Raw genomic sequence first — 27,735 nt, 5'->3', positions numbered from 1 at the left:
CAGTGTCATTGCGCTGGATTTAACCTTCATATGATACTCCGCTCAAGAAAATCAAAACATTCATAGAATATCATACTCATCGCAAGAAAATCAAAACATTAATACTAAGAAAAATCAAACTGTCAAAAACATAAGGCAACTTCCCACGGGCCTATTTAAACTTGTGCTTTGTTGTTCTTATACGGTCTTTACACACCATAAAGTTAGAAAATCATTCAGTCAAAATGTAATGAGCAATCAAATAGTCAACAATCAAAATGTAATGAACAAAAGTGCACCTGTTCAGTAGAAACAGAAAGCCAGTGCTTGGTATGGTATACTGTACATGGGTGTCAGGTGAATTCAGACTGAAATATTCAACCAGCCCAATACATGTGCATTGAGGAAGATGCACATTTTAGTAAAGCCCTGCTCTGAATGATTAGGAACACTCATTTGAGTGAGTTCATGGTCATCAGGATACTGGGTTGCTCCTCGATGATGCGCACCAGCAGGTTGTCAATGTACTGCTCCAGCTCCTTAATCTTATCGTCCCTTTTGGAAAGCTGCTCCTGCTGCTTTAGCACCAGGGAGATCAGCTCTTCCTGGGTCAGCTGGGAGTAGGGACCTTTGACCCCTGTGTCTTTGACCTAGAAGGAAAGGGAGGCAATACAATCATTCAGTGCCATTTATATTTTTCCATAGACTTCTCTAAGGATACTATATGCCATGAATTATCTATAATGTCTGGCGGCAGGTAGCCTAGTGGTTAAGAGCGTTGGGCCAGTAACTAAAAAGTCACTGGTTTGAATCCCCAAGCTGGCAAGGTGGAAAATCTTCCATTCTACCCCTGAGGAAGGCAGTTAACCCCCAACAACAACTGCTCCCTGGGCACTGATGATGTCTGTCAAAGGAACCAAAAAGGGTTTGTCAAAGGGTTCTCCTATGTGGACAGCCGAAGAAGCCTTTTAGGTTCTAGATAGCACCTTTTTTCTTAGACACAATGGGGTCTGATTATTCAGTACACATACAGAGGGGTGTAGTGCCCTTCCTTTAGGTGCGGAAATGCATGTTTTTTTAAATGACGACTTTGATTGAGAAATGACTAACAGATGCATTCTAGAATATAGAATAACGCATCCTCCAATTGCAACGTCTGCCTATGCCCACACATTGTCTCAATAAATTATTCTCATTTTATTTTTTTGTCCTTTTTCTCCCCAATTGGTAGTTACGGTCTTGTCCGTGCAGGAGTTGCAACGATGGGACTCGGGAGAGGCGAAGGTCAAGAGCCGTTGTTGTTCCGAAACAACCCAGCCAAGCCGCACTGCTTCTTGACACAATGCCCGCTTAACCCGTAAGCCAGCCGCACTAATGTGTCAGGGGAAACACCGTACACCTGGTGACCGTGTCAGCGTGCATCGTGCCCAGCCCGCCACAAGAGTCGGTGCGATGGGACAAGACCATCTCTGCCGGCCAAACCATCCCCTAACCCGGACAACGCTGGGCCAATTGTAGACCGCCCCATGGGTCTCCGGTCACAGCCGGCTTTGACAGAGCCTGGACTTGAAACAGGATTTCGAATGGCACAGCTAGCATAGACTGGCTATACATCCTGCCAAGTTGCGTGCTCAGTAGAGTTTTGGCTGCATGAGGGAAAAAAAGAGTGACTTCAGCCAGAACCCTAAAAGTAAAAAAATGACAGGTGTTTTTGGTGTAACAGTAATATAGGCCTACAACTACGCTGTTATATTCAGGTCTGTTATGTAAATACTAATTAAATCATTAGGCCTATGTGATCTTGCAAGACATAGGCTACACTCAAGTTTATTAAATGCGTTATACATGAGCCCAAGTCCATAAACTGTTTTGGGGACAGACGTCTTAGCAGCCTGGTCTCGGACTAGATGTACCATAGTAAGTGTAAATCCGGGACACTGAAATTAGTATATGTTACAATTGGTACGGTTACATAAGACAGGTTGCTTAAGGCAAAAATGAAAGTAAGGTGGCTGGTCAAGTGTATAACGCGAACATCTAACATTGTTCAAATCTCATCATGGACAACTTTAGCATTTAAGCTAATTAGTAACTTTGCAACTACTTTTTAGCTACTTTGCAACTACTTAGCATGTTAGCTTCCCCTTCCCCTAACCTTGCAAAGTAGTTGTAAAGTTATGTGAGAAAGCTGTTTATTGACTCAGCATACAACAACACCCTTGTTCCCTCCAAGCTTAGGACCCTGGGACTGAACAACTCCCTCTGCAACTGGATCCTGGACATCCTGACGAGCCAACCCCAGCTGGTGAGGTTCGGCAACATCACCTCCGCCATGCTCACCCTCAACACGGGGGCTCCACAGGGGTGTGTGCTTAGTCCCCTCCTGTACTCCCTGTTCACCCATGACTGCGTGGACCCACACAACTTCAACACCATCATCAAGTTTGCTGACAACATGACAATGTGGTGCTGGGAAAACAGCCTGTCCCTCAACGTCAGTAAGACCAAGGAGCTGATCGTGGACTACAGGAAACGGGCCACCCCCATACACATCCACGGGGCTGAAGGGAAGCGGGCCAGGAGCTACAAGTTCCTCGGTGTCTAAATCACTAAGGACTTAAAAAGTCCACTCACACACGTAAAGTTGTGAAGGCGTGACAGCGCCTCTTCCCCCTCAGGAGGTTGAAAAGGTTTGGCATGGGCCCTCAAATCCTCAAAAGGTTCTACAGCTGCACCATTGAGAGCATCTGGACTTTTTAAAATATGTTTGTTATTTAACCTTTATTGTACTAGGCATTTAACTGGCTGCATCATTGCTTGGTATGGCAACAGCACCACCCTTGGTCGCATGGTGCTTCAGAGGTTGGTGCCGACAACCCAGTACATCACTGGGGCCAATCTCCCTGAGGACCTCTATATCAGGTGGTGTGAAACACCAGCCACCCATAGACTGTTCTCTCTGCTTTCGCACAGAAAGCGGTACCGGTGCATCAAGTCTGACACCAAAAGGCTCCTGAACAGATTCTATCCCCAAGCCATAAGACTGCTAAATAGCTAACAGAGTGGCTACACTGACTGAGTTGACCCTTGTATTTCTGTTGTTGTCTCTATGCACACTGAAACTACAACACACACATAACATGCAGTCACATTTATACTGACTCAATACACATACATACAACCATAATTGGTTGTACCGCTACTCTATTTATCATATATTCTGATGCCTAATCACCTTACCCCTATACATATCTACAGTGGAAGTCGTAAGTTTACATACATTTAGGTTGGAGGCAAACCTGACCCAGTTACACCAGCTCTGTCAGGAGGAAGGGGCCAGAATTCACCCAACTTATTGTGGGAAGCTTGTGGAAGGCTACCTGACACATTTGACCCAAGTTAAACAATGTAAAGGCAATGCTACCAAATACGAATTGAGTGTATGTAAACTTCTGACCCACTGGGAATGTGATGAAAGAAATAAAAGCTGAAATAAAATCACTCTACTATTATTCTGACATTTCACATTTTTAAAATAAAGTGGTGATCCTAACTGACCTAAGACAGGGAATTTTTACGAGGATTAAATGTCAGGAATTGTGGAAAAACTGAGTTTAAATGTATTTGGCTAAGGTGTATGTAAACTTCCGACTTCAACTGTAGATCTTTTGTCTTGCCCATTCCCCCTCTGAATGGCACACATACACATGCCATGTCTGAATTGTCTCAAGGCTTAAAAAGTATTCTTTAACCGGTCTCCTCCCCTTTCATGTGCCGTCGACTGGTAAGACGCTTCAGGAGGGAGGTCACGTGGTTTTGGGATTGAGCCCGTGTGAGACGAATCAGGAGGAAGTCGTAGTTGCTAAGGAAGCGGCGTGACGTCCTTTACACTGGCTAACATAATGTAATATCCTACATAGATAATCAGTTCAACGTCTAGTTTTTAGTTTACATTTGGCTGAGTTGTCAACTGACATGAAATCATTAAAAATACAAATAAATCACCATGCTAAAATTGGCTAAAGGCCTGTTAGAAAGCCTATTAAAAGCTCTTAAGGATCGGACTCTTTTTTTCAATTTTCACCTAAAATGAGATACCCAAATCTAACTGCCTAATGTAGGAGAATATAACACAAATGCATATTTTTGGACCATCATCTTTGAAATGCAAGAGAAAGGCCATAATGTATTGTTCCAGCCCAGGCACAAAAAAAACAATGAAAACTACAAAAGCGGGCATTTCTGTAGACGTGATTCATACTGGCTGAGGGCATTGTCTGAATGACATCACAATTAAACAACTAGCAGAGAAAAATTACATCTGCATTAATTACTTAGTAGCTAAGTGCTCTTTGATGACATAATATACTGTTCCTTTATGTTAAACTCAATAATAATATAATAATTATATAATAATTAATATAGTACCAGCTATGATTTCCTTTGCACAAAGTAAAAGTATTGCAAATTACAACCCAGTCACAAGTTAGTGGTCAGATGACTGAAGCATACACTGTATGCAGAAAAGTACTTCATACCTACAGCAATATATGGTGATGGATCTATAATGTTGCTTCTACTGGTCCTGGGGCCCTTGTTAAGGTCAACGGCATCGTGAACTTTACACAGTACTAGGACATTTTAGCCAAAAAACCTGGCCACAAGTAGATCTTCCAGCAAGACAAGCTCAAGCACTGATCAAAATCGACAAAGAAATGGTTAATTGACTATACAATCAACATTTTTCAATGGCCATCTCAGTCTCCGGACTGTGAACCCATTGAAAACCTGTGGTTTGAATTGAAGAGGGCAGTCCAAGCACAGACAAAGGATATCAAGGATCTGGAAAGGTTCTGTATTGAGGAATGGTCTAAGATCCCACCCAAACGTGTTCTCCAATCTCATAAATTATTTTAGAAAAAGCCTCATTATCCTCGCAAGGGGAGGGTGCTAAAGTATTGAAAATAGGTGACAATTATTTTGTTAAACAAAATCTTTCTCTGAGCAACCGTATTAGTATAAAATACAGCTCAGTATTTGTATTATTTATTTTTATCTTTATCAAGGGTGCCAATAATTATGGACCTGAATGTATATTCCTTTAACGTACCTTTATCTTCTCTTGAAGGCCACCGAGGATCCCTGTAGATTTGCCAGCCTGTCCCTCATGGATGTTGGAAGCTGGCTGGTTTTCCAGGGAACTCAAGGGCTTTACTGGGTGTGGCCTGAATCGAGATAGACAGTGAGAGTAAGAGAGACTCAAACTTTTCTGAAAAGTATTGTTATTAGAGGATGCAGCATGTGGATGTGGGGGATATCCGAATAAATGCCCTTTTCTCAAAAAGCAGGTCTGATTATTATATGTCTCATAGGACAGAAGAAGAAGAAAACAAAGAGTTGAAGCTTGCTGCCAACAGTGGGAAACGATTTGTTTCATCAGTTCGACATGACAAGAAATCCGAGCAGGGTTCGTCTTCACAATGTACTCATTCCCACCATATATGACACAATGACAAGAGTATCGGTTCTTTCTCTCTTAGATAAGGTTAGACTGCAGAGGACCCAGTGTACGCACAGTCTGAGCAATGGCATTTTACAGGCTCCACTGAGATTTGTCAGATTCTACAGGAAGAATAACATGACAAAAAGCAATGAAAGCTACAGAGGCTGGCATTTCTATAAACGTGATTCATACTGTCTGAGGGCATTGTGTGAATGACATCACAATTAAACAACTAGCAGAAAATAAATTACATCTGCAGTAATTAGTAGCTAAGTGCTCTTTGATGACATAATATACTGCTAATTGCTCTGGGGAGCTATGTTCCTTTTGCTTTATGTTGAACTCCATAATAATTATAGTATAATCATTTTTAAAGGAGTACCAGCTATGATTTCCTTTGCACAATTTTTGAAAGTATTGCAAATACAACCTAGTCATAAGTTAGTGATTTAATTCAGGAAAGTGCAGCTAAACATTTGATAAGAGAGTAGAAGAGTTTTATAAAGGGTCACTTTCATGAAGTGTTCTGGTTCTTCGATTGGGGAGGTTTAGTAATTCTAACTACAGTACATTCTACAGGAGAGGTTTGGTGGACAGCACATAGCTGCTGCACGCTACAGGAAAAGGCTGAGATCTCTCTCACCTGCGTGTGCTTGAGGCAGACCTGTCCCCTCTCCCTCCTGCCTCCTCTCCACTGTTCTGCTCTGTAATGGAGGGCAGAGCTCCAGCATGAAGCAGGGTCTTCTGGCCAGGGACAGAGCTTGTTGTCTGGGGAGGGCAGTCTCTCCTGCCCCCTGATCCCTTCAGGGGCTCGGGGTGGGGTATGGAGGAGGGGGCAGGTGAGGGGAAACATGGGGGCTGGGCAAGTGTAACACATGGTAGTGCCACACCCACCCCGCCATTCTGCTTTTTTACCCAGTTACCTGAGGAAAGCTTACTCGAAGTGGGAGCCCCTGGGCTTTGTAGTTTTCCAGAACTCTGTTTACCAGCTCCCTCCTCTCTAAAGGTGGATGTTGTCTTCACTGGAGGCAAGGGAGCACGGGCCCGCTTCGCTGATGTGCTTTTGGTGGGACAGGAGACATCCTCGGCTGGCAGAGCATCTGGCGTTGGAAGCTCAGTTGTGTCCCCAACCACACGCTTCTGAAACGGACCTAGATCTGCATCTGTGGAGGTACAACTCTGTTGATTGTGAGAGTCCGGGCTCCCCTGGCGCTCACCAGTTAGACTCTGTTCTACACCACATCCAGAGGACTTCTCCATTCTGCAGTCTTCTGCAAAGGGATTATTTGGACCAAACTCAACCGAAGAGTCATGTTCCTCAGTATTTGATTGCTCATCTAACACATCAACTGTTGGTGTTGGCATTGTCTTCCCTGGAAGGTGCTGGGGCCTGGAGGGTGCTGGACCTTTATTGTGTTTTGCAACCACCAACCCCCCAGTGGCTGATGGCAGGGGTTCCTCTGCTTGGTTCCCATGGTGGGTAGAGCTCTGGCCTCCACTGATGTGCTCTGTTGGAGCTGTGGAGGAAGATCTCAGTGGCGTGATCATCTGTACCACACGTTGAGAAACTTTGGACATGGAGGCATCCACTCTGTCCTTATGTCCTCGATTCACACTGGCCATACTCTGGTCCCTCTGTATCTGGCTTGGAGCCTGGTTTGGTCTGTCAGGAGGCAGTGGAGCAGGACGCTTGTCCCTCCTGACACCGGAATCATCCTGACTAACACTCTCATTTAAGTGCAGGTCATGTTCGCTTCCCACCAATGACGTGGCAGAGTGGCGTCTTGGAGGAGGCTGCGGTTTTGTTGGCGTTTTTTGGGTGAGGGTAGGAGTGGCAGAACCAGGGTTGGACTTACTGGGCCAGTTGTCCTTATGAGCCCATCGCTGGTTGTCTGGAGGCAGTGGAGCAGGGCCCTTTTCCTGTCTGACACTGGAATGGTCCTTACCACTAACACTCCCCTGGTCATCCCCACTTCCCACCAATGCCGTGGAAGATTGACATCTGAGGGGAGGGGGCGGTTTTGTTGGCTTTGTTTTAGCGAGGGTAGGTGTGGCACAATGAGATTTACTAGACCAGTTGTCCTTACGAGCCCAGGGCTGATTGATGGGAGCCACAGGGGCAGGGTCTTTCTTCTCCATCAGATTAGCAGACGGGTCAATAGCGTCTCTATTTTCCCTTGCGCCTCTGGGGGAGTCCATAGAACTCTCCAGTTCAGGAGACGAGGACGATAAGAAGGGGTTGGAAGATATAGCAGGCTTTGAAGGGTTCCCCCATGAAGAGGGTCTGGAAGAGCAGGGTTAGGAAGGGGAGGGTGCAGTGAGATTTTTTGTTGTTGTTGCTGATGACAAGGTCTAACTACCAAACATTGAAAATGGAAAAACCTTCAAAACTTTTTTAAAGAACATAGAATTTGTTTCTAAAGCTAAATGATGAAATGCTATGAAAGTCTTGCTGGAATCCAAACACAAACATCCCAGTTAGCAGAGAGGTAGTCAATGTAAACTACAAACTACAGAGGTGTTATATAACAAAGTTGTTATTAGTTGCTCATAACTCACCAGACAAGAACATGGGAGAAAGGGTGGGATTTCATTTTATTATGAGAGGGACATGAAGGTTAGTTATAATGTTTAGGTTAGTAACACAAACACACTAAGGCACGGAAAGGTTTTACATGTAGATTTAAAATAACCAAACATGAATGAAACAATACACCAAAAGGAGAAATAAAAAAGATAAATAATCTTTCTAGCCTCTGAACCGTGAACTGTTCACATGACCAAACAGCCTTGCTTGAATACACCAAGTCAAATCATCCTGTTGGTTGGTTTCATCCTCATCAGCATACATACTCTCATGAGTCATTCAACATCAACGCCCTAGTTAAAAACTTGAGCAATCACCTAATGCTTTGTGTCTCACTTGTAACACTTTTCATATGACATCTGTAGAAACGGTATAGCAAGGTGTGATTCATGGGAGGAGCAGCCAATCCTAGCTGAGCCAAAGGTTTCCAACGCGAACACGCACAACCACATTTTCCACTGCACTGCAATTTTCATGACGGTGTCATAGCACTTCAGGGGATTGTGCTTTAATGAGATGCGCATGTGAGAGTAGTGTCATACACCGCAGGCCAACAGATACCAGGACATCTCGCTTAACACCAAACGGCCATGACTCCAACACACGGAGATGAACTTAATATTCTCTACAGAGCGTCACCCTGTAACAAAGTATTTGATAAGGCAACAGGTTCTGATCAAATCTCAATTTTCTACCAAAGCAGTAAGGATCCAATAAAACCAACCCAATTCTATCCAGCCGAGTCTCTGCAATCCGCCACACCGTGCCATGTCCATACATTGGGCTTGTTGCCTCCCTTGATTAACTGGTGGTATAAAAGTCTCAGACAAGTTGGTAGGTTTTCCACATAAATCTGACTTGTGCCACCCAGAGGAAAGACAATGTTAGCATTATTGATATTGTTTTGTTAGAAGATGAAATGGGATATCTGAATCAGAGAATCTGAGGATTTGAGAGAGGGAAAGTTAGTGTGTGTGGATGAAAGGAGAGATCTTAGGGGGTTCCAGAAGACACTTGGGTATTTTCCCCCTGCTGCTTTTGGAGACTAAATAAATAGTGCATCCATAATTTATGGCACCCAAGGGCTAATGGAAATCTGGCAAAGGGAACTGAGACAGTGTGTGTATGTGACTGACCTTGGCTTGACTGCTGATACTTTATTTATCCGGCAGCTGATGGGTCCAGTAGTGGTCATAGGGTTCTCCTCAAACAGATTATTTGAAGAGCTGTCATCAAATGAACTGGTGGGAGAGACTTCCTCAAAAGGATTATTGCACACGGTGACCTTTGCCTCGCTATACTGCTCCATCTGCTTCTCAACTTCCTCCAACGGTGCCCTCGCCTCCTCACGCCTTTGCTCTTCCTCCATCTGTGCATTTCTCCTTTTCTCTTCCTGTCTCAACTCCTCTGTTTTGATATTTTCTTCCTCTACCCTAAATCTTTCTTTCTGCTCCTTATCACTCCTCTCCTGTTCATTGCCCCTTTCTTCTTCAAGCCTCATTGTTTCTGCTTCCTCCTTCCTCAACATCTCCTCCTCAAATTTCCTTATCCTCTCTTCCTCCTCCCTGATCTTCCTCTCCTCTTCCTCCTTCCTCAGCCTCTCCTCCTCAAATCTCCTTATCCTCTCTTCCTCCTCCCTAATCTTCCTCTCCTCTTCATCCTTCCTCAACATCTCCTCCTCAAATTTCCTTATCCTCTCTTCCTCCTCCCTGATCTTCCTCTCCTCTTCCTCCTTCCTCAGCCTCTCCTCCTCAAATCTCCTTATCCTCTCTTCCTCCTCCCTAATCTTCCTCTCCTCTTCATCCTTCCTCAACATCTCCTCCTCAAATCTCCTTATCCTCTCTTCCTCCTCCCTAATCTTCCTTTCATCTTCATCCTTCCTCAACATCTCCTCCTCAAATCTCCTTATCCTCTCTTCCTCCTCCCTAATCTTCCTCTCCTCTTCATCCTTCCTCAACATCTCCTCCTCAAATCTCCTTATCCTCTCTTCCTCCTCCCTAATCGTCCTCTCCTCTTCCTCCTTTCTCAACATCTCCTCCTCAAATCTCCTTATCCTCTCTTCCTCCTCCCTAATCTTCCTCTCCTCTTCATCCTTCCTCAACATCTCCTCTTCAAATCTCCTTATCCTCTCTTCCTCCTCCCTAATCGTCCTCTCCTCTTCCTCCTTTCTCAACATCTCCTCCTCTAAACTCCTTATCCTCTCTTCCTCCTCCCTGATCTTCCTCTGCTCCTCATCCTTCCTAAACATCTCCTCCTCTAATATCCTTATCCTCTCTTTCTGCTTCCTGATCTTACTCTCCTCTTCCTCCTTTCTCAGCCTATCCTCCTCTTCCCTCTTAATACTTTCCTCCTCCGTCCTCTTTATCCCCATTTCCGCTCTCAGCCCATCTTCCTCCTCGGCCTTCCTCACTCTTTCTTCCTCCTCCCTCACTCTTCTCTCCTCCTCTCTCAGCCTATCCTGCTCTCTCTTCACTCTTTCTTCCTCCTCCCTCATCTTCCTCTGCTGTTCCTCCCTTCTTTGCATATCTTCCTCTTGTTCTCTCCTAATCCTTTCTTCCTCCTCCTTAATCCTCTCCTCTTTCTCCCTCTTCAATCTTTCCTCGTCCTCCCTCATTTTCCTTGTCCTCCTTCCTCAGTCTATCCTCCCTCTTCATTCTTTCATGCTCTTCTCGCCTGATCCTTTCCTCTTCTTCCCACCGCTCTTGTTCCTCCTGTAACCTAATCATTTCCTGTTCTTTCTTCTTTACCCTCTCCTCTCCCTCCTCCTTCAGTCTCCTCTTCCTCTCTTCCAGCATTCTACTTTCCTCCTCAACCCTAATCTTTTCCTCCTCCTCCATCCTCTTTCTGTTTTCCTGCTCCTCCTTCCTTGTTTTCTCTTCCTCCTCAAACCTAAGTCTTTCTACCTCCTTCCCAATCCTCCTTTTCTCTTTTTCCTCCTTCCTCATCCTCTCTTCCTCTAACTTCTTTCTCTCCTGATCATCCTTTCTCTTCATCTCATCCATCTTAACTCTTTCTTCCTCCTCATCCTCCTCTGCCCTGCTGCTCTCCCCCTCTGCCCAGGGTGAGGGCTGCTTCAGGGCCGTGAGAGAGTCCATGGAGGTGCTGGAGCTCTTACGGCCCTGGGCTCTGCGTAGGTCTTCCATGGAACCGTGGCCTGAGCTGGCAAGGCTGAAGGTGGAGCCGGTGCGTGCGCTCCGGGGATGGGGATGTTCTGTGTACAAGTGGCTGCCGTTGATGCACAGGTTACTCTGCTCTGCAAGTGGGGCATGGATCTTAGAGCGCCCTAGAGACAGGGAGCCCTGAGAAGCCTTACTGTCGGAACTGCCTGTGCGCTTATGGGTCAGAAACTTGAATTTATTTTTACCTGTGGATGAGAAAGAAGGGGGGGGGGATTTGTAAACACAGTTTAACAAGTTTTCTAATAGATTGCTATATTTAAAATGGAAGGCCAGTCTGTGATGATGCTCACCTTCAGAGGAGTCCTCGTTGAGGCCTGAGGGGCTGCCACTCAGTGAGGAGTCCTTCTCCGGCAGAGGGCCCAGGACAGACATGGATTGAGACAGTCCGTGACGCTGCAGATTAGACTTGGGGGAAAACAGAGACTTCAGCTTGTTTTTCTTCTTTTTATCTTCTTTGTCTGCACCTCCCTCCCCTTCCCCCTCTCCCTCGCTGTCCGTCAGAACCTGGGTGAAGGACGGCACCACGGCAGACGCCGAGTCCGACAGACCCTCCTTCTTCTTCCCTCGAACCTTGTCCTTGAACTTGCCCAGGCGGGAGCGCGGCTTGTCTGTAGCAGAGAGGTCGAACATGCTGGCTGTCAGATTGTTCTTCATAAACTGGACGTCCACCAGCACCTCTCCCCTGTCTTTGTCTGGCTTGCCTGCCTTATCCAACAGCTTATGCCATCTGTTGAGAGAAAGTCTATTGTTTATCAAATAGTTTCATTGCATTGGTACGAAACACATGCCGTTCTTATCGGAGAGATGGCTCAAGAACAAGGTCTATGAATGTGAGGCAGTGAAAGAAAGAACCATGGTAATGTTTTATTTGTTTAGAGGTCTACTGAGCTCCTCCAATAACTTGTCAGGGCACTCAGAAATAACTAGAAATATGTAGGCATTCAGCACTCTTTCCAGATAACGCACACTTAGCAGACTGATGCATAAGCAGAGGAAGGCTGATGATCAAATAAGTGTCATGTGTTCATTAGTCCCTGGGCCTCACCTCCAGTTGTAAAAAAATATATAGTGTCCACATGTTGTTAGCTATCACAAATAAAGAAAGCTGTCACCCATAGCATGGCTTTATTCAAGGCTGTATTTTCCCCCGGGGGACCGGGTTGCGGGAGTGAAATAATTTTGCAATGTGAATTTCTGAACTGAATTAATTGACTTTACATTGGAGGGTTCTATGAGTGATCATAGCTACAGGCGATGCAGGTAAAATATAGTTAGAGTCTGATACGATTACACTCAATTTAGGTTCATATTTAATGAATCACTTACAAAATCCCCAGGCACTTTTTTTTGATGAATGCAGTATATTAAATATAATCAGAATATCACAAAACAAGTTCCTCTACACCTAGTCTGTTTCACTTGTGTAGAAGATGCCTTCTGGGAAAAAGAAGGTCAGAGTACAAAAGAAAGGCTCACATCGTAAGAACTGCATCAAGTCATTTCTTGTCATCCATGCTGATTGGTTCAATGACCCTCAAGAAATCACTGTTGTATGTATTCAGTTACAAAGAAGGTACTGTTCATACATCTGTATGTTTCAGCTGTTCATATAATGGAATAACAGTCAACACAACCATTCATTTATAGTTTAGAACTGAGCAATGCAGAGCTGAGTCAGCATTAAAAGTCTGTCAAGCAAAACCCATGAGGCCCGAGGTCGCCTGTTCCTCAACAACCCAGCTGAAGTCTGGAAGGAAGTGAGTGAGGAGGGGGGCAGGAAGAGTCAACCAGGAGTCTCAGACCTGTGAGGTGTGTGTGGCCATGAGTGCCCTCTTGGAGGTTACAAAAACAAAATTAACACAATGCTGTGACTGCAGCTTCTTATCTTCGGTGAAGCACTCAATGTGAAACAGAAAAGCAATTTAAAAAAACACACTTACTGCTCACAGAATGACAAATATGATGAATAACTGTATGGGGGGGAGAGAGCCTCTCCTCACTATTACTGCAGCTTTGTTGTTGAGAGGACAGTGTGGGTAAACATAGGGCAAGGTAGGTAGGGGTGGCAGCTTTCATTGTTGTCCAATGTTATTATTCATTCACAGAAAAATAGAGCAATACATTTGGGAATTGTACAACAACGTAAAACAAATCCAACTTTGTCACATGCACCGAATACAACAGGTGTAAACCTTACCGTGAAATGCTTTCTTACAAGCTCTTAACCAACAATGCAGTTCAAGAAATAAAGTTAAGAAAATATTTACTAAATAAACTAAAAAAATAATAAAATAACAATAACAAGGTTATATGCAGCGAGTACCGGTGCCGAGCCAACGTGCGGGGGTACAGGTTAGTCAGGGTAATTTGTACATGTAGGTGGGGGTAAAGTGACTATGCATACATAATAAATAGCGGCAGTGTAAAAACAAACAGGGGGGGGGTCAATGTAAATAGTCTGGGAGGCCATTTGATGAACTGTTCAGCAGTTTTATGGCTTGGGGGTAGAAGCTGTTAAGGAGCTTTTGGTCCTAGACTTGGCGCTAGGATTACCACTTCACATGCGGTAGCAGAGAGAACAGTCTATGACTTGGGTGACTGGAGTCAGTTTCTGGGCTTTCCTCTGACACCGCCTAGTATATAGGTCCTTGGTGGTAGGAGGCTTGGCCCCAGTGATGTACTGGGCCGTACACACTACCCTTTGTACCGCTTTACGTCAGAGGCCGAGCAGTTGCCATACCAGGCGGTGATGCAACCGGTCAGGATCCTCGATGGTGCAGCTGTTGAACTTTTTGAGGATCTGGGGACCCATGCCAAATCTTTTCAGTCTTCTGAGGGGAAAAGGTGTTGTCGTGCCCTCTTCAAGACTGTCTTGGTGGACCATGAAAGTTCATTGGTGATGTGGATACCAAGGAACTTAAAACTCTCGACTGTCTGTTCGGCACACCTTTTCCTGTAGTCCACGATCATATCCTTAGTCTTTCTCACATTGAGGGAGAGGTTGTTGTCCTGCCACCACACTGATCTTCTCCATATAGGCTGTCTCATAGTTGTCGGTAATCAGGTCTACCACTGTTGTGTCATCTGCAAACTTAACGATGGTGTTGGAGTCGTGTATGGCCACGCAGTCGTGGGTGAACAGGGAGTACAGGAGGGGACTAAGCACGCACCCCTGAGGGGCCCCAATGTTGAGGATCGGCGTGGAAGACGTGTTGTTTCCTAACCTTACCACCTGGGGCCGCCCTGTCAGGAAGTCCAGGGTCCAGTTGCAGAGAGAGGTGTTTAGTCCCAGGGTCCTTAGCTTCGTGAGCACTATGGTGTTGAATGCTGAGCTGTAGTCAATTAACAGCTTTCTCACATAGGTGTTTCTTTTGTACAGGTGGGAAAGGGCAGTGTGGGGTGCGATTGAGATTGTGTCATCTGTGGATCTGTTGGGGTGGCATGTGAATTTGAGTGGGTCTAGGGTTTCCGGGATGATGCTGTTGATGTGAGCTATGACCAGCCTTTCAAAGCACTTCATGGCTACCAACATGAGTACTATGGGGCGGTAATCATTTAGGCAGGTTACCTTTGCTTCCTTGGGCACAGGGACTATGGTGGTCTTTTTGAAACATGTAGGTATTACAGACTCGGTCATGGAGAGGTTGAAAATGTAATTGTAAACACTTGCCAGTTGGTCGGCGCATGCTTTGAATACACGTCCTGGTAATCCGTCTGGCCCCGCAGCTTTGGAAATGTTGATCTGTTTAAAGGTCTTGCTCACATCAGCAACTGAGAGCGTTATCACACAGTCGTCTGGAACAGCTGGTGCTCTCATGCATGCTTCAATGTTGCTTGCCTCGAAGTGAGCATAAAAAGGCATTTGGCTCATCGAGGCACGCGTCACCAGGCAGCTTGCGGCTGGGTCTCCCTTTGTAGTCCGTAATAGAGTTCAAGCCCTGCCACATTCGACGAGCGTCAGAGCCGGTGTAGGTAGGACTCAATCTTAATCCTGTATTGATGCTTTGCCTGTTTGATGGGTCGCCTGAGTCCGTAGCGGGATTTCTTATAAGCGTCCAGATTAGTGTCCCGCTACTTGAAAGCGGCAGCTCTAGCATTTTGCTCGATGCGAATGTGGCCTGTAATCCATGGCTTCTGGTTGGGATATGTACTGTGGGGACGACGTCGTCGAAGCACATGTTGATGAAGCCGATGACTGAGGTGGTATACTCCTCAATGCCAATGGATGAATCAAATAGAGGGCGAGGGAGATCCTTGTATGCGTTTGTGTGTGTGGAGTAAAGGTGGTCTAGAGTTTTTTTCCCTCTGTGACATGCTGGTAGAAATGAAGTAAAACAGATTTGTTTGCCTGCACTAAAGTCCCTGGCCACTAGGAGCACTGCTTCTGGATGAGCATTATATCTTGTTTGCTTATGGCCTTATACAGCTGGAGTGCGGTCTTAGTGCCAGCATCGGTTTGTGGTGATAGACGGGCTACGAATAATATAGATGAGAAATCTCTTGGTAGACAGAGTACTTTATGATAAACTGTAGATCACACTACCTTAGTCAAGCAATACCTTGAGAATTATTTCAAATGTAGACATTGCGCACCAGCTGTTATTGACAAATAGACACACACACACCCCTGCCCCTTGTCGTACCAGACGTAGTTTCTCTGTTCTGCAGATGCATGAAAAATCCCGCCAGTTCTATATTATCCGTGTCGGCGTTCAGCCACGACTTGGTGAAACATAAGATATTACAGTTTTTAATGTCCCATTGGTAGGATAGTCTTGATCGTATATCATTCATTTTGTTTTCCAATGATTGCATGTTGGCCAATAGAACAGATGGTAGTGGAGGTTTAGACCTCTGTAACCTTTTTTTCTGTCATTTAACACAAATGACAGGGATTTGGGCCCATTCCCGACAAAGCAGTATATCCTTTGCGTCGGACTAGGTAAGTAAAAAAATATTTGTCCAGTTCGAAGTAAGTAATCGCTGTTCTGATGTCCAGAAGTTATTTTCGATCATAAGAGACAGTAGCAGCAACATTATGTACAAAATAACTTTTAAAAAAGGTCAATGTGGTCAGGCTTGTTCAACCTGTCCCTCCATTCCATTGAGTCAATTACTGTGGAATGTACATAGAGACATTCCATAATTGATGTAGATTACCGTGTGTGTAAACAAGTTTTCTGTTTAGTTAACGCATCTCCCTTGAGGGAGGCCATTGCGTCTAAAAATACTGATCCAGTCTTGAATAATAGTCAGGTTCAGACACCCTCCTTCCATGTGACTGACAACACCCCAAAGACTCATCCTTTCCTTCTACACCTCCCTGCTAGTGTTTGGAATACTGAGCAAGCACGTCAGGGACATTCATGCCCGCTTGTGGAATCTACTTAGGGGCCACATAGCAGTCACAGCTGTTATACTGTACGCAGTAGCTGAGTAGTTATGTAAACAAACATTCTAAACCAACTCTGGCCTTACAGCTGCACTACCACAAGCTGCATTGCCAAAGCAGTAAGGAATGGACACTTACAGTAAGGCCAATTATTATTTCATCCCAATATAGCTCTGTAATTCAATTGATGTCAGACAACAAAGGACAGTTCATTCTTCTCTCTGTGGTGAAAATGTCAAGTTGTTTTAAAAGTTTCTCAGTGAACAGGACAGACCCAGACAATCCTTGTAGTTGTTCACGGATGCCTGGACGTCACATCACACCTCTCAACAGACCCTTGTGAACAACACCCTGCTAGGGAAGGGCCGGGCATTGGAGAAAGGGAAAGGGGGATACCTAGTCATTGTGAACAACACTCTGCTAGGGAAGGGCCGGGCATTGGAGAAAGGGAAAGGGGGATACCTAGTCATTGTGAACAACACCCTGCTAGGGAAGGGCCGGGCATTGGAGAAAGGGAAAGGGGGATACCTAGTCAGTTGTACAATTGAATGCATTCAACGAGAAGAAGAAGAGGAGAAGTAACTTAAAGTCAGTAAATAGGAAGTTACAACACTTAACTGTAGTGGCGTTAGCTGGGTGGAGGGAGTTGACTAAGAACAGGATACAACAGTCAATGAAAGGGTCATTTATTATGAAAAGGCCCGGCATCAAGTACACAACGTGCAGTACTACTGCTGCTCACAGGCATGATAGACTAATAGAAAGAGATGGAACACTGTGTGAGTCAGCATTTAGGTTATTATTATTCTAATGGCTCTTTCAGCACATACTCTTCCTGTGTAACCCTGAATGGCTGATAAAACAATGCCTTCCTTGACACAAACCGTTCTTATCACAATGTGCAGCTGAGTCTCTCCCCCTCATACACATGCACACACACATTCACTGAGAGAGAGACATAACTGAAAGCCAGCCTTTTATTCAAAATATGGCCCCTATAATAAGGTTTGCAGATTAAATCTGTGTTTGGTGCAGTCACTCTTATAAAGTATCTGTTTATGAACAGCCTTGTCCTTGACATAGTTATGCCACAGAGGAGGTACCTTCATTGTGATAAAAAGAGCGGAGGAAAAATATGCACCGAAAAATGTGCTGCAATGTCGCTTTTCCATATCCTCATGGAAATCATGCATTAGTAATTAGTACAGTTACATGCACACAATAATATGACCATTAGGAATAAATCAGGTTAATATAGTAGTTCAATTTAAATGTTTACATGCTTTGAAAGAATAACTATTTCCCTAATAATCCTGTTTACATGGACACATCTGAAATCAGGTTACCTGCTGGGACTTTGGTAAATGCAGAAAATCACCAATCAAAATAAACATTCTATTACTGCAACCATGTTACTTTTGTGATGCCTATTTGATTCCGAGTTGGGATATATAACGTTTGTAAGTGAAAACTATTTCTGAGACCCATACTTTCAGTTTTACCAAACTCATGAAAGAGGGACGCTTGCACATGCGCAGATCAAATACACCAAGGTGTTTACTAATAATTCCAAAGATTGTGTTTACATGACAAATGCCATGCTCAGCCTACTGCCATGCTCAGCCTACTGCCATAATCAGTTTAATATTGAATTATTAGTGTGCATGTAAACGTACTAAATGTTATAATACACTATGCAAAATGAGGCATTACTATTCAACAGTTTATGGTCCCCATTGTACATGTACCCTACTTCTGTACATGTGTCAGATCAGTAACACACAGATGGGATTTGAGGCTGATTTCTCAGGTCCATGTTCCCCCTTCACAAAATTGATGGGGAAGCAGGTATATACAGTACCAGTCAAAAGTGTGGACACAAACTCTTTCAAGGGTTTTTCCTTTATTTTTACTATTTTCTACATTGTAGAATAATAGTGAAGATAAACACTATTAAATAACACATGGAGTCATGTAGAAAGCATAACAAGTGTTAAATCAAAATATATTTTATATTCTTCAAAGTGGCCACCCTTTGCCTTGATGACAGCTTTGCACACTCTTGGCATTCTCTCAACCAGCTTCACCTGGAATGCTTTTTCAACAGTCTTGAAGGAGTTCCAACATATGCTGAGCACTTGTTGGCTACTTTTCCTTCACTCTGCGGTCCAACTCATCCCAAACCATCTCCATTGGGTTGAGGTCGGGTGATTGTGGAGGCCAGGTCATCTGATGCAGCACTCCATCACTCTCCTTCTTGGTCAAATAGCCCTTACACAGCCCAGAGGTGTGTTGGGGCAATGTCCTGTTGAAAAACATTTGATAGTCCCACTAAGTGCAAACCAGATGGGATGGTGTATCCCTGCAGAATGCTGGTTAAGTATGCCTTGAATTCTAAATAAATCACAGACAGTGTCACCAGAAAAGCAACCTCACACCTCCTCCATGTTTCACGGTGGGAACCACACATGAGGAGATCATCCGTTCACCTACTCTGCATCTCAACGTCACAGCGGTTGGAACCATAATTCTCTCATTTGGACTCATCAGACCAAAGGACACATTGCCATTGGTCTAATGTCCATTGCTCGTGTTTCATGGCCCAAGAAAGTCTCTTCTTCTTATTGGTGTCCTTTAGTAGTTTTTTTTTTTTGGTGCAGCAATTTGACCATGAAGGTTTGATTCACACAGTCTCCTCTGAACAGTTGATGTTGAGATGTGTGTTACTTGAAGCATTTATTTGGGCTGCAATTTCTGAGGCTGGTAAATTGAATTAACTTATTCTCTGCAGCAGAGGTAACTCTGGATCTTCCTTTCCTGTGACGGTCCTCATGAGAGCCAGTATTATCATAGCGCTTGATGGTTTTTGCGACTGCACTTGAAATAACTACCTCATGAAGCTGGTTGAGTGAATGCCATGTGCGCAAAGCTGTCAGAGGCAAACGGAGGCTACTTTGAAGAATCTCTTATATATTTAGATTTGTTTAACACTTTTTGGCTACTACATAATTCCATGTCTTATTTCATTATTTTGGAGATGTAGAATGTAGTCCAAATAAAGATTAACCCTGGAATAAGTAGGTGTGTCTGAACTTCTGACTGATACTGTACAAACACAGTTTAGAGTTAAGAGTAAGAAATCATTACCAGAGGGATATTTGTGCTGTGTCAATGTCTAGATACCGTGCCAATGTTTGAAACTGCTCTTTAAATAAAACATGTCATTTTTCAAAAGGCAATCCGCTAGTCCTTTAGAAAATTAAAAAAATGAATGAACTGCATCTGTTTCACAGAGAGGTAGAAGCTGTCTGCAGCTGACAGGGGCTAGTGAGAACTGCATCTGTTTCACAGAGAGGTAGAAGCTGTCTGCAGCTGGCAGGGGCTAGTGAGAACTGCATCTGTTTCACAGAGAGGTAGAAGCTGTCTGCAGCTGGCAGGGGCTAGTGAGAACTGCATCTGTTTCACAGAGAGGTAGAAGCTGTCTGCAGCTGGCAGGGGCTAGTGAGAACTGCATCTGTTTCACAGAGAGGTAGAAGCTGTCTGCAGCTGGCAGGGGCTAGTGAGAACTGCATCTGTTTCACAGAGAGGTAGAAGCTGTCTGCAGCTGGCAGGGGCTAGTGAGAACTGCATCTGTTTCACAGAGAGGTAGAAGCTGTCTGCAGCTGGCAGGGGCTAGTGAGAACTGCATCTGTTTCACAGAGAGGTAGAAGCTGTCTGCAGCTGGCAGGGGCTAGTGAGAACTGCATCTGTTTCACAGAGAGGTAGAAGCTGTCTGCAGCTGGCAGGGGCTAGTGAGAACTGCATCTGTTTCACAGAGAGGTAGAAGCTGTCTGCAGCTGACAGGGGCTAGTGAGAACTGCATCTGTTTCACAGAGAGGTAGAAGCTGTCTGCAGCTGGCAGGGGCTAGTGAGAACTGCATCTGTTTCACAGAGAGGTAGAAGCTGTCTGCAGCTGACAGGGGCTAGTGAGAACTGCATCTGTTTCACAGAGAGGTAGAAGCTGTCTGCAGCTGGCAGGGGCTAGTGAGAACTGCATCTGTTTCACAGAGAGGTAGAAGCTGTCTGCAGCTGGCAGGGGCTAGTGAGAACTGCATCTGTTTCACAGAGAGGTAGAAGCTGTCTGCAGCTGACAGGGGCTAGTGAGAACTGCATCTGTTTCACAGAGAGGTAGAAGCTGTCTGCAGCTGACAGGGGCTAGTGAGAACTGCATCTGTTTCACAGAGAGGTAGAAGCTGTCTGCAGCTGACAGGGGCTAGTGAGAACTGCATCTGTTTCACAGAGAGGTAGAAGCTGTCTGCAGCTGACAGGGGCTAGTGAGAACTGCATCTGTTTCACAGAGAGGTAGAAGCTGTCTGCAGCTGGCAGGGGCTAGTGAGAACTGCATCTGTTTCACAGAGAGGTAGAAGCTGTCTGCAGCTGACAGGGGCTAGTGAGAACTGCATCTGTTTCACAGAGAGGTAGAAGCTGTCTGCAGCTGACAGGGGCTAGTGAGAACTGGAAGGAAGGAGGTGTAAACAGCAACACTGAGTTATCTGCTTTAAGTCAAACATAACGCGGTCTGTTTGGGAGCTGGTAAAGCCACGGTCAAGTCCCAACCACCAGAGAGGGGGAGCACATAATAGGTTTGTTTTTCAAGTTAAACATTCTGGAATGTGAGGCTAAGTCTGGATTTGGCCACCGCAGAAATCAGATACACCATCGTCAACCTTGAGAAAGCAGTAGAACACAATAAGAAAACTCCCTGAACACGGCTCACTGGTTTTAAGACATTTCCTGAAGAACTCAAAACGAAGGTTGATAGGACTATGTACAATGCATAAGGTGTATGAATCAGGTTTTACGAGTTACCATGGACATCCTTTGACCAGACATTGAAAAACAGTTGAGAGGCTATGAAGATGGCATATAAAAGTAGCTCTGGGAAGAATTCAGGTCTGAGAAAAAAATTACAAAAATTCTGCTGAAGTTTGGCATTTTAGCTAAAGGTCAGAGATAACAACAACGTCACATGAACCTATCACTGTCACACAGAGGGGGGGGGGGGAACTATCCGCCGTGGAGATCCTCAGTCCTGTCTCCAGACTGTCTCCTACTCAGATAAAGCATGTAGCATGAAACCAATTATCATCATGGAGAATGAACTTTACATAGGGCATGAGAAGTCTGATCCTATATAAGGAGATGGCAAATCCTGATGGATCTTTGCATAGGTCATCAGAAAGATGCAAAAACCAAACTAGATTTACTCTAAAAGTCTAACCAAGAAGCACTCTCCTTACACATCACAAGACACAGCAATATCCACTTTCAAGAGTGTCCACTTACCAGACTTAAGTGTGTGCGTGCAGTGCACATCACCTGGTGCTGTGTATAGCAGCGAAATAGGACATGGGCACATGTTGTGTGGGACTGAAATACCTAGAGACAGCTTAGTGAGATGTACAATTTCTCAAGAAGTTGTGAAATAAATAAGCCTGCGGCCTAATTAATAACCCCCCCCAAGAACGTTACTTAATTTAGGACGAAAAACAGTAAAGATTATTGCATGTTTCCCAGTTGAAACAGTTCCCGCATATATTATGATTCAATTTTGAGATGTTTTTGTTTGGTTTGGGTTTTCGGCAGGGTTTTTTCAGCTGTTCGCTCGTACAAAAATATTATTAAATAAATGTTTGTCATTCAACGAGAGAACTAGAAAACTTCACACACACACACACAGTAATATACAACAATGTCATTTCTCTATGTACATGTCACAGGAATTGACTCAATGGTATAGAGCAGGGCTCTCCAACCCTGTTCTTAGCAGCACATTTATCTGTGCATAGTTTTCAGCTCTTTTTATCACAATGAAGGTACATGGAGTACCTCCTCTGTGGCATAACTATGTCAAGGACAAGGCTGTTCATAAACAGATACCTTATAAGAGTGACTGCACTTGGTGCAGATTTAATCTGCAAACCTTATTATAGGGGCCATATTTTGAATAAAAGGCTGGCTTTCAGTTATGTCTCTCCCTCTCTCAGTGAATGTGTGTGTGCATGTGTATGAGGGGGAGAGACTCAGCTGCACATTGTGATAAGAACGGTTTGTGTCAAGGAAGGCATTGTTTTATCAGCCATTCAGGGTTACACAGGAAGAGTATATGCTGAAAGAGAACAATAGCCTAAATGCTGACTCGCACAGTGTTCCATCTCTTTCCATTAGTCTATCATGCCCATGAGTAGCAGTAGTACTGCACGTTGTGTACTTCACACTGGGATGCGAGACTGCTGCGTTGAGATGATACTCTGACGCCGGGCCTTTTCATACTAAATGACCCTTTCATTTACTGTTCTATTCTGTTCTTAGTCAACTCCCTCCACCCAGCTAACGCCACTACAGTTTACTTCCTTTTCAATGATGTTCAGTAAAGTTACTTCTCCTCTTGTTCTTCTCCAATGCCCGGCCCTTCCCTAGCAGGGTGTTGTTGTTCACAAGGGTCCGTTGAGAGTAGAGGTCAACCGATTAATCGGAATGGCCGATTAATTAGGGACGATTTCAAGTATTCATAACAATCGGAAATCAGTCTTTTTGGGCACCGATTTGACGATTCAAAAAAATATATATATAATTTTTAATTAAAAAAAAAAACACCTTTATTTAAACTAGGCAAGTCAGTTAAGAACACATTCTTATTTTCAATGACAGCCTAGGAACGGTCAGTTAACTGCCTTGTTTAGGGGCAGAACGACAGATTTTCACCTTGTCAGCTCGGGGCACCAATCTTGCAACCTTACAGCAATAACGACCTGCCTCTCTCTCGTTGCACTCCACAAGGAGACTGCCTGTTACGTGAATGCAGTAAGCCAAGGTAAGTTGCTAGCTAGCATTAAACTTATCTTATAAAAAACCATCATAATCACTAGTTAACTACACATGGTTGATGATATTACTAGATATTATCTAGCGTGTCCAGCGTTGCATATAATCTGACTGAGCATACAAGTATCTAAGTATCTGACTGAGCGGTGGTAGGCAGAAGCAGGCGCGTAAACATTAATTCAAACAGCACTTTCGGGCGTTTTTCCAGCAGTTCTTCATTGTGTGTCAAGCATTGCGCTGTTTATGACTTCAAGCCTATTAACTCCCGAGATGAGGCTGGTGTAACCGAAGTGAAATGGATAGCTAGTTAACGCGCGCTAATAGCGTTTCAAACGTCACTCGCTCTGAGCATTCTAGTAGTTGTTCCCCTTGCTCTGCATGGGTAACGCTGCTTCGATGGTGGCTGTTGTGTTGCTGGTTCGAGCGAGGAGAGGGACGGAAGCTATACTGTTACACTGGCAATACTAAAGTGCCTATAAGAACATCCAATAGTCAAAGGTATATGAAATACAAATGGTATAGAGAAATAGTCCTATAATAACTACAACCTAAAACTTCTTACCTGGGAATATTGAAGACTCATGTTAAAAGGAACCACCAGCTTTCATATATTCTCATGTTCTGAGCAAGGAACTGAAATGTTAGCTTTCTTACATGGCACATATTGCACTTTTACTTTCTTCAACAATTTGGTTTTGCATAATTATTTTATTTAAACCAAATTGAACATGTTTCATTATTTACTTGAGGCTAAATTTATTTTATTGATGTATTAAATTAAGTTAAAATAAGTATTGTTGTAATTGTCATTATTACAAATAAATGTAAAAATTAAAATAAAATACAAATCAGCGGATTAATCGGTATCGGCTTTTTTGGTCCTCCAATAATCGGTAGCGGCTTTTTTGGTCCTCCAACAATCGGTATCGGCGTTGAAAAATCATAATCGGTCGACCTCTAGTTGAGAGGTGTGACATGATATCCACACAGGCACCCATCAGTGAACAACTACAAGGATTGTCTGGGTGTGTCCTGTTCACTGAGAAACTTTCAAAACAACGTGACATTTTCACCACAGAGGGAAGAATGAACTGTCCTTTGTTGTCTAACATCAATTGAATTACAGAGCTATATTGGGATGAAATAATAATTGGCCTTACTGTAAGTGTCCATTCCTTACTGCTTTGGCAATGCAGCTTGTGATAGTGCAGCTGTAAGGCCAAAGAGTCGGTTTAAAATGTTTACATTACTACTCAGCTACTGCGTACAGTATAACAGCTGTGACTGCTATGTGGCCCCTAAGTAGATTCCACAAGCGGGCACGAATGTCCCTGACGTGCTTGCTCAGTATTCCAAACACTAGCAGGGAGGTGTAGAAGGAAAGGATGAGTCTTTGGGGTGTTGTCAGTCACTCCGTAACATGGAAGGAGGGTGTGTGAACCTGACTAATATTCAAGACTGGATCAGTATTTTTAGACGCAATGGCCTCCCTCAAGGGAGATGCGTTAACTAAACAGAAAACTTGTTTCCATAATTGATGTAGATTACTGTGTGTGTAATGTCTCTATGTACATTTCACAGTAATTGACTCAACCCTAATCTAGTTCACCTGATTCTAATAATTAGCTGGATGTTAAGCTGAATCAGGTTAATTACAACTGGGGTTGGAGCAAAAACCTACAGGAGGGTATCTCTCCAGGAACAGGGTCGGAGAGCCCTGGACTAGAGGGACATGTTGAACAAGCCTGACCGCATTGCTTTACATTTTTGTTTGATTCCCAAATGTATTGCTCTATGTGTCTGTGAATGAATAATAACATTGGACAACAATGAAAGCTGCCACCCCTACCTACCTTGCCCTACGTTTACCCACACTGTCCTCTCAACAACAAAGCTGCAGTAATAGTGAGGAGAGCCCCCCCCCCCATACAGTTATTCATCATATTTGTCATTCTGTGAGCAGTCAGTGTGTTTTTTTATTGCTTTTCTGTTTCACATTGAGTGCTTCACCGAAGATAAGAAGCTGCAGTCACAGCATTGTAGTCATTTTGTTTTTGTAACCTCCAAGAGGGCACTCATGGCCACACACACCTCACAGGTCTGAGACCCCTGGTTGACTCTTCCTGCCCCCTCCTCATTTCCTTCCAGACTTCAGCTGGGTGTTTTATTCCAGGACAGAGTGTCACAGAACAGACGACCGCAAGGCTCAGCTTTTGTTTGACCGAGGCTTTTACTGTTGACTCAAATCCTCATTGTACATTTCAAAACTATACATTAGGGATTGTTTTGACTGTTATTATAATATATGAACACCCGAGACGTACCGATGTACATAACATTACCTTCTTTATAACATAAATGAATACAGTCAAAATACAGTATACAGTCAAACAAACCCCCCTTTTAGGGCGTCAGTACTGCAAACCAATGGTTCGGAGATATTCAACCTTAACAGATATTCATAAAGGGAGAGAACACGGCTATGAACTAATGACTCAGAGGAGACAGGCCATTTGTGAGGTATTGGTAATGGGGGTGTTGTGCTGCTCGCATGCCGCACTGTTATGAGCTAAATCAGTAGGCTGTCAAAACAAACAGAGTCACTCAATGGGAGGTGAAGGCAGGCAAGAGGAGTGAACTAAAAAGCAACAGGGCAACAATCAGTATTATTCCATAGGCTCTAACAACTGGTTGTAGCACTCTACTGAGTGAATTGTCAGACTAAAACCATGTGGGATAACACTTTAGGCCTTATAGCCTGCTCTTATACTGTATTGTTATAATTAATACATAACATTGTTGTTGCATGTTGAGTTGGGTGATTATTACACACGTGGAATATGGGAGCAGTCCCTGTTCTTCTTGTGTAATTACAACCCCTATTGAAGGCCAATGGAGTAGTGACATTGTGGTGCTCCAATGTCTTAAATAGGCTATCGCAACTACAGGGATTATCTATTTAAAAAGGAATTGTGTTACTAACGGCAAACACTTTCTTGAGCAATGTAGAAATAGAAAGCTGTGATTATTACTGGACAGAGACGTGAACACTCACTCAGTCTTATTGCGGGATTTAACCTCGCTGAGCTCCAACAGGTTGATGACTGCGTGCCCGAGCAACTTGTCCGATCCCACGAGAGCCCGGTGCATTACGTGGACATGCAACGTACACTTCTCTGTGTTGCCGTTGTGGAAGAGCGGCAGCTCGAACGTGGCCTCCTCTTTCCATACCGGTGCCACACTCTTTTCTGCCACCGATGTAGCGAATTTATCCTTGGCTACTTGCATGATGGCGTATGCGTCGTTGGTGCCATTTTTTCCCTTTATCCTCAGGCTTCTTGCCTGAAGCACAGTTACCTGTACGCTGGTGGGATACCACTGTTGGCTCTGGTCCGATAGAGACATGGCTGAGACCTACGGAGGTTTGGACGAGTGGGCCTCTGAATAACGTCTAGAAACGTTTTGGTGCGCTACATAGAAGTAGACAAGTTAGTGTAGTGCGACAGAGAAAAACTTTTACCTATGGACGGTTGAGGAAACAGCTGAGTGGGCGTGGTATGTTGAAATACTCTTGCGAGACAGGTTATTTGCTGAGACAAGACACACCCACAAATGAATGACAAGGCTCGACTTTCGACCGGATGCCTGAAAAAATACCCACATCATTAGGAAACATTATCCAATAGAAGTATATATACTAAACAAAAATATAAACGCAACATGTAAAGTGTTGGTCCCATGTTTCATGAGCTGACATAAAATACCCCAGAAATCTTCCATACACACAAAAAGCTTATTTTTCTCAAATTGTGTGCACAAATTTGTTTACATCCCTGTTAGTGAGCATTTCTCATCAGCTAAAATAATCTATCCACCTGACAGGGTTGGCATATTAAGAAGCTGACATGGTCATTACACAGGTGCATTAAATTGTTGTTCAGGCACTACATTTTTTTACATTCATCTCTATTTCCCATTGAATGTGGAAATTGGTTTATCATAGTAGGCTAAGCCTACAGCAAACGATAGAGGTAGGCATTTACATTACATTTACATTTACATTTACATTTGGATTTATTTTGTTTTAAAATATACAGTACCAGTCAAAAGTTTGGACACGCCTACTCATTCAAGGGTTTTTCCTTATTTTTACTATTTTCTACATTGTAAAATAATAGTGAAGTCATCAAAACTATGAAATAACACATATGGAATCATGTAGTAAGCATAA

General features: G+C 43.9%; 1 protein-coding gene across 1 annotated transcript; it reads right to left on the bottom strand.

Moving 5' to 3' along the window:
- Nucleotides 1-117: 117 nt before the first annotated feature.
- On the bottom strand, nt 118-27,042 carry LOC124048825 (rab11 family-interacting protein 1-like). Its single transcript, XM_046369934.1, has 7 exons — nt 26,560-27,042; nt 11,539-11,975; nt 10,743-11,433; nt 9,206-9,661; nt 6,126-7,766; nt 5,090-5,204; nt 118-629 (listed from the first exon to the last, which is right to left on the bottom strand). The coding sequence occupies exons 1-7, from the start codon at nt 26,907-26,909 to the stop codon at nt 432-434; spliced, it is 3,888 nt and encodes a 1,295-aa protein (XP_046225890.1). The 5' UTR covers nt 26,910-27,042; the 3' UTR covers nt 118-431.
- Between the last annotated feature and the right edge of the window lie 693 nt (nt 27,043-27,735).

Source organism: Oncorhynchus gorbuscha, linkage group LG11 (assembly GCF_021184085.1).
Source record: "Oncorhynchus gorbuscha isolate QuinsamMale2020 ecotype Even-year linkage group LG11, OgorEven_v1.0, whole genome shotgun sequence".
Lineage (NCBI taxonomy): Eukaryota > Metazoa > Chordata > Actinopteri > Salmoniformes > Salmonidae > Oncorhynchus > Oncorhynchus gorbuscha.
Note: the sequence above shows the minus strand (reverse complement) of the source record. Positions and strands in the feature narration are given on the sequence as shown.